At 35.5% G+C, this 7976-nt stretch overlaps 1 protein-coding gene across 1 annotated transcript; it reads right to left on the bottom strand.

The window, feature by feature from the left end:
- Positions 1–470: 470 nt before the first annotated feature.
- UNCX (UNC homeobox) lies at positions 471–7610 on the bottom strand. The gene is made up of 3 exons (XM_077449118.1): positions 6960–7610; positions 4480–4655; positions 471–1806 (listed from the first exon to the last, which is right to left on the bottom strand). Exons 1-3 carry the CDS (start codon positions 7213–7215, stop codon positions 799–801), a joined length of 1440 nt encoding a protein of 479 aa, XP_077305244.1. The 5' UTR covers positions 7216–7610; the 3' UTR covers positions 471–798.
- Between the last annotated feature and the right edge of the window lie 366 nt (positions 7611–7976).

Genomic DNA, 7976 nt, shown 5'->3' with positions numbered 1-7976 from the left:
GAAAGAAATATATATATATATATATATATATATATATATATATATATATATATATATATATATATTTATATATATATATATATATATATATATATATATATTTATATATATATATATATATTAATGTATTATACATATATAATTTTTAAAATGTATTATTACTACCACTACACACACACATATGTATACATATGTGTGTGTAGTAGTAGTAATAATAAAATGTTTGAAAATAGTTAAATTATTTATATATATATATATATATATATATATATATATATATATATATATATGTATATGTATATATATGCATACACGACCTTGTACAACCATAAACTTCAGTGCTTAGCTCTAATAATGTTGTTATGGTTGTTTGTTTTTTTTTTTTTTGTTTGTTTGTTTGTTTGTTTGTTTTTTTTTTTGGGTAACATCACCAGGCTTCATAAACATCATTGTCTATGTTTTTTTTTTTAACCTTTATTTATCAAAAAAAGTTTTACATATATAAATATTTTTATACATTTCTGCATTTTACAAGAGTGAGGATTTCTCGTTGCTTTTGATGTCTGTTTTGGATTTTATTGTTCCTACTACATTTTTTTACAGCCTTTCTGATAAGATAAAAAGTTGAACTGCTAATTAAACTGTTTTGCTGCTCGCTAAGATAATTGCACCTGATGAGGAATTACTTGTTCTATAGGCTGAAGGAAGAGGAGAAGGAAGGCTTGACAAGAGCCTTTTTTTGTGGAGTCAGCTTTGGGAATGTACGAAGTGTGGAAGAGTCTTTGAGGGTAGAGGGGTTCAATCCATGTCTAAGTCTTCACAGCCTATGTTGGGTTTGGGGGTGCAGGGTGCCGGCTCTGGACAGTCTGGTGTCTCTCTGGTTTTGCTGTCTGCTTTTGGAGACAAAGGGGATTTTGGCTCACAAAAAGTGCTGTCCTGCTGCCCAGTCTCTGAGTCCCCTGAGGCAGCTTGGCCAGGAGAACCAGCCAGTTGGCCACTGGCCTCAGTCTTGCAGATGGCCAAGCTGAGGTGGGTAGAGTTCATGTTTTTCGAATGGTAAAGTTGTGAATGTTTTGGGGAGGTACTTTGACTGTGCTGAGCTGGGCTCTCATTATGTTTGGAGTCTCTCTGGCCCAAGTTAGATGCCTCCTGGGCTGAGCTGTTTTTGAGGGCAGTCTGTGGCACAATGAACCCAAGAGGTTGAGTGATGGGGTACAGCAAAAAGTGGCCCTTGCCAATCAGGGTGCGGGGGTTTGACAGGCCTGTGAAATCCACCCCTGCTTTCCTTTTTGGAGGGGAGTCTGACAGTAAACTTTCCACGCTGAAAGGGTTAAGCTTCTGAAAACCAGAAGCCCTTCCATTTGGACACAAGCCTGAGTTGTGGGTGGCCTCTATAGGCGAGTCTTTATCACTGACCCTGTCTTTTTGTCCTGTGTTTCTTTGGCTTGGGTAAAAAACTTGCCCTGTTTGGTCACAGCTTGACTGTGTTTGGTTTCTGCTGTGTCCCACCTCTACATGGCTGGACTCCTCATTACTCTGGGAAAGGCTACTGTCACTGTCAGAGCTTGGGGTATGGAGGGACATGGAAGAAGGGGAGTGCTGGTGGCGAGCTTGGTTCCTCAACATCTTCTTCTCCTGCTTTCTCTTCTTCTTCTCCATCTTCTCCAACTCCTTCCTGGCGATTTCTTCAGGGTCCATTGGCTCTCCACTGCAGGTGGTGGGATGAGAATTATGGGCTGGTCGTCCAGGCCCTTTCTTGGTGTTCTCTTTCTTTCTCCACTTTGCTCTGCGGTTTTGGAACCAGACCTACGTACACCGGATAATGAAAATCAATTAGCATTCAGTTCTGGCCGAGAGGAAGACAATTTAACTCTGCAGTTTTCACTTCAGCCTTTTGTTGTTGATGTTGGTGTTGTTTTTTAGCTAAACTGTGGAATCTGGAGTACTAATTGTCCCACAGATGGAGAAAAAGGTGTCACTCCCCCTTTGGTGTGAACAGAGGCCCAACATTCATTCATTGTTGTGCACAGGCGTTCGTGGAGAAAGTGAACACAGCAAAATATTTATATAATATAATATTGGCATACTATATCATAAAACATAGTTTAATATATATCCCTGGCATGAAAATTGGAATTGGCCAGATTCTCTTTTTTGTCTACAAAAATACATACATGCATTTTTTTTGTGTGTGTGTTTCAATATTTATAATTAAACCTGACCTTATGTTTTTTTTTTTATATAATTTTATAATAACCCCTTCTCAACGAACATATAAATTATCCACGGTTTTGTCAGTGCAAATAAAACAATCAAATAAATGCATATTAAAACCAAGGCTAAAGAATTATGACATTCATATTGTGGCCTCTATAAAACAGCAGCTAAAGCAGGTCCTTATTAAAAAAAAAAAAAGGAGAGGGACAACAAAAAGGGAAAGTAGTATTATATATAATGTAATCAAAAAACATGAAAAAAATGTATAAAATAAAGAATAATAGACATAAAAGGACGGGCTGCTACCCAAACCTTAGCTCGCCTATTCTCATTGCTTTTTAATTCTTGCGTAGTAATCAACGATAAGACTATAAACCTTTTCTAATAATTAGAATTATTTCACTTAGCTCTTTGGGGAAAATTTACTTTTTTTTTCCCCCTGTCAACATTAATTAAGTAGTTGAAAAATAAGAAGCGTAAAAACCGGGGTCACTGTGGTAGGGGATTTTGTAACCCTCTACACCTCCCTTTTCAAAGTTTATTTGGCTCTCTTCCCCCCCATCCTGTTATGCTTTCCTTTGTGCTAATTCCAGGCGGTACAGCCATTGAGAATCACTCATTATGGAATTAAGGGGGAAAGTGAGGTCTCGGCTTCACTTAACAATCTCAGAACAAATTGGATGAAAGGGTTGGAAACCAGAAGAGGTCAGGAGGGGGAGAGAGTGCATTTTGTAAATACCCCTTGAAACAAAGCTAATGCTTTAATAATACAGAGCAGTGCACTTCTCTATAATAAACTTCACACCTCCAGAGTCTTAATTACATCCTGGCCTCTCTCTCTCTCTCTTTTTTTTTTTTTTTTTTTTTACCTCCATGTACATTCAACCCCAGGAGGTCCTACTATAAGGACCGTTATCTCATCTATTGATATAAATAGTTCACGAAATCAGACTTAAATATTTATAATAGAAGTGAAAGTTAAAACAAAAAATGAGTCTACTGGGAAATAATATAAATAATAATTTTAATAATATATCATAACAATATAATAATAATATAATATAAATAATAATAATAATATTCATAATATTATTAATAATAATAATAATAATAATAATAATAATAATAAATAACCTACATATGTACCATATCTGTATATATATGTAGGAACATATATATATATATATATACATATATATATATGTATATATATATATATATATATATATATATATATATATATATATATATATATATATATATATTAGTAAAAATTTCACAACATCCTAACTAACAAGCAGCCCAGGACTAAATCTAACAAAAAAATCTAGGTTTTAGTTTTATTTTTGTTCATTTTTATTTAGAACAGTGCCACTGACATGTGGCAATTTGACAACGTCCTAGGACAAAATGAAAAATAGAAAGAAAAAAAATACTTCTAGATTTTTTTTTTTATTATTATTATTATTATTTATGCTTCAAATGGAACGATGTTACTGATATGTCAACGTCCTAAGCCAAAAAAATAACTAAGAAAAGTCTAGATTTTTTATTTATTTATTATGTTTTAATTGGAAGGATGCTACTGATATATGTCAACGTCCTAAGACAAAAAAAAAAATAAAAAAAATAAAGCCTAGATTTTTTTATTTATTTATTTATTATGTTTTAAATGGAAGGATGCTACTGATATATGTCAACGTCCTAAGACAAAAAATAAATTTAAAATAAATTTAAAAAAGTCTAGATTTTTTATTTATTTATTATGTTTTAAATGGAAGGATGCTATTGATATAAGGTAATTTGACAGCGTCCTAGGACAAGAAAAATAATAAAAAAAATTAATAAAAAACATATTTTTTTTTTTTTTTTTTTTGTATGTTTAGATTTGAAATATAACAACGCTCCTTATTTCGCCCTCTATTATTATCTCTACGATAGTTGCCTCTCCACGATTATTTTTAAGGCCCCGTGTTTTCCATAAACATGTAGATGTATACATAATTCATTAGATGTAATAATTCACACGCAAGACATCTGTAAGACATTGTAGATGGTATCTGTGGCTTCATTTGAAGCACATTACACAAAGGGGATATGGATATGCAAATAAAGATGCCACTGCAAGCAAAATGCGCCTAATTAAAACGCCATTAAAGCGACAGATCGGGGATTAGTGAGAGGAGAGTGCGAATATTTGGGGGACCTTGGGGGGGGGGGGGTGATATTATCAGAGAAGATGAGAAGCAGAGAGGGCTTTACCTGTACTCTGGACTCCACCAGGTCCAGCCTCAAGGCCAGGGCTTCTCGCATGAAGACATCAGGGTAGTGGCTTTCATTGAAGGCTTTTTCCAGCTCCTCCAGCTGCCATCCTGTAAAATTCGTCCTGGTTCTTCTTCTCTTACACCCTGGGCTTTCCTTGTCTGGGTCACCAGAGTCTACAAAAAAAAAAAAGGAAAAGATCCCAATCAGCTTATAAGAAACATCATTTACAAGAAGTCCATGTGGACTCGAAAAATAAACAAATAGAACTGTCCATTAGAAGGTCCCTGTGCCACTGATCAAAGCTAGTTTATGGCCCATTCCCACGTTTGGGAAATGGATTTGCAGAGAAAGTGACCCCCTGCAGTCCCAACGCCTTTCCATCCTGGTTGATATGTGATTCCCACGGTTTCAAAATCAGCCAAGTCCTCCTGGTAGACTTATCTAGCTACCTCTCACCTCATAGGACCCCATGTGAGGGATTATCAGATACAGCCTAGACAAATCAACATTAGCACCCACCTAAACAGTTCAACAAACAATTCTAGAAATCCCACAATTATTTAAAATTGAAATATAAATATAACCATCTAATCAGTTTGCTCCTAGCCCTAAACAAAAAAAATAAATCTAGATTTGAAAATGTTCCTTTGTACATTTCATGAAACTGCTACACAACATTTCTAATAGATCAGCAATTGTGATACTTTGTTGCCCTGCTAATGTATAATTTGTGTCTAAAGTGCCACTGTCATGATCTACAGAAAAAAAAATACAGATTTGAATGTTTTTGAAGGATTCTAGAAGCAGAAATCCCTGTTTTGCTTCCCTCTTGGATATTTGCAATGCTGAAGTTGCTTGCTTTCTGACACCTCGCCGGCTTTGCAGTGCTGTACACGTGTGTGGAGCATTTTGTGATGCACATTGAGTGCCAAGCACCCCATAAAACGTCATTCCTCGCTCTCTCCCATTTGTTTGGGGTGTTTTCTACAAGTGGGGTATGAATGAATGTTCATGGCTGATGATAAGCCAGTGCCATAAGCTTGTATATGGCTCTGCTTGCAATGTTGTCATCCAGGGGGTCACCAGCTGCTGTTTTATCTTATAGGTTATGTATATTAAACAAGCCAGATCTATGCATTATATCAAGTGGCAAATGATTATATAATATTAACCTCTAGCTCTTTGTTATTTAGAAACGAATTTAATACATTTTAAGTCAATGCTTGAGTTTTTGTTTTTTTGTTTTTGTTTTGTTTTTTGTTTTTTTGTGTTTTTGTTTTTTGTTGTTGTTTTTTAATTTATAAGCATTCATTGTATTTAAATAATATACTTTTCCTATTCCCAAAGGTGACATGGACTTTTTTTAAAGCTGCATTACTACTATATTATACTTATTCTATTGCCATAGTTGACAATATATAGTTGTATTAATATTATATTATACTTATTCTATTCCTATAGTTGACATGGACATTATATAGTTGTATTAGTACGATATTATACTTATTCTATTCCCCTCGTTGACATTATATAGTTGTGTTAATATTATATTATATTGTTTCTATTCCCATGGTTGACATGGACATTATATAGTTATATTAATACTATAATATACTTATTCTATTCCCATAGTTGACATTATATAGCTGTAGTAGTACAATGTTATACTTATTCTATTCCCATAGTTAACATTATATAGCTGTAGTAGTGCAATGCTATACTTATTCTATGCCCATAGTTGACATCATATAGCTGTATTAGTACAATGTTATACTTATTCTATTCCCATAGTTGACATTATATAGTTGTATTAATATTATATTATACTTTTTCTATTACCAAAGTTACCATGGACATTATATAGTTGTATTAATACTATATTATATTATACCTTTTCTATTCTCATAGTTGACATGGGCATCTTATCGTTGTGTTAACATTATATCATAAATCTCCCACCCTGGATTACATGGGCATCTTATTATAAGTATATCCAGATTTCCTTTGGCTTCAATGGACGCTACAGATATATATGCGTTAATGGATATTATTAGAGCCTTGCGTTATATAAGCCCAGTATGCACGTGGGTATAATGGTATATAAACCTAGATCAGAGCACCTTGGGTTATATGGGTTCTAGGGAAGTGTGGTATTGTTATACAGTATCTATATCCTAATATATATATATATATATATATATATATATATATATATATATATATATATATATATATATATATATATATATATATTATAATTTTTATGGGTATTGTATGTTTTGCATGTGTAGAGCATGCCTAGGCTATAAAGAATATGTAGTATGTAGTGTATAGATCTAGACAACAACCACAGATATATGCATTACAAATAGTAGATCCTAAGCCCTGAACTCCATGTAGATGGCACAGAGGGGGTATTATATAAAGTGGCGTTCAGCATTCAATAGTAAACAGATAGTAAGCCCAGCATCCCTTACCTGACAGCTTATACTGATTGTCTCCATTCATGACACATCCAGAAGGGATCATGGAGTTCGGATTGACCACAGAGGCAGAGCAGGACCCGTTTAGTAATCCGTCGATTGAGAAGGGTACGGCGGCTGCAGACTGGAGCTGGTGGCTGGCGAGCTCATACACATGGTGGTGGCCCAGAGGGTAGGGAAAGCCTACCATCCCACTCATGGAGCCTCCAAACTGGGCATGAGGATGCTCTAGAATCCTACTGTCCATCATCTCCCTGGATAGAGGTGCCACAGCTGAAGGGCTGCTGCTGCTGGGACCTTAGTAAGCATGCAGTGGCGGTGACCAGTGAGGAGGGGACATGCTACAAGCCCAGGATGAGCTTTACTTTATCAACATCAAGCTTCCAATAATTAGCTCAGGCTTGGGGAATTTGGGACCAATAAGAAACCTTAATCGGCCGTGACGTCAGAGACGTGCCTTGCAAGAACCATTTTCCATATCGATTGCTAATTATACCTGACATCCACCTCAATAAACAATATCAGGGCTGTCACAACAAGACAAGGGGGGCTGAGATAAGAACTACATCACAACAAGGGGGAGGGGGATGCCAGGAGAGGAAGGGATAGAGAAGAACTTAATGCATCTGATTGATACCCAGCTAAATACTACACACACAGGCTAGGGAGAGCCTCCCCCCCATCCCCCCCCTCCTCCCTCTTCCTAAGCACTAATAGATTTCACTTTAAACATTCGCAGGCTTGTTGTAGGGATTTTTCACCAGAAATGCTTCTACTCTCTGAACCTTTAAAGTGATGTTGCTCCAATTACAGAGAGACATTGAGCGGCAAATAGACTGATCTAATAATAGGCGTATTCATCATCCCTGCTTTCCAAAGCTGTCACATTGAATTTAAAACTACAAGGCTTCTCGTCTACTCAAAGCCCATGCTGAAGTTTTTTTTTTCTGTTACTCTCAATACAGTATTTAAAGATATGTATTACAGTTAGGGTAAGGTCTCACCTATTGG

The sequence above is a fragment of the Lithobates pipiens genome, unplaced genomic scaffold (genome assembly GCF_037356315.1).
Source record: "Lithobates pipiens isolate NorthernLeopardFrog02 unplaced genomic scaffold, aLitPip1_a1.2 Scaffold_22, whole genome shotgun sequence".
Taxonomy (NCBI): domain Eukaryota; kingdom Metazoa; phylum Chordata; class Amphibia; order Anura; family Ranidae; genus Lithobates; species Lithobates pipiens.
Note: the sequence above shows the minus strand (reverse complement) of the source record. Positions and strands in the feature narration are given on the sequence as shown.

Bases quoted from the DNA above. Each gene is read 5' to 3' on its own strand.
- UNCX (XM_077449118.1), bottom strand. From the start codon at position 7,215: ATGATGGACAGTAGGATTCTAGAGCATCCTCATGCCCAGTTTGGAGGC. The intron at 4,656-6,959 runs GTAAGGGATGCT...TTTTTTTTGTAG, and splicing joins CAATCAGTATAAGCTGTCAG to ACTCTGGTGACCCAGACAAG. The intron at 1,807-4,479 runs GTAAAGCCCTCT...CGGTGTACGTAG, and splicing joins TGGTGGAGTCCAGAGTACAG to GTCTGGTTCCAAAACCGCAG.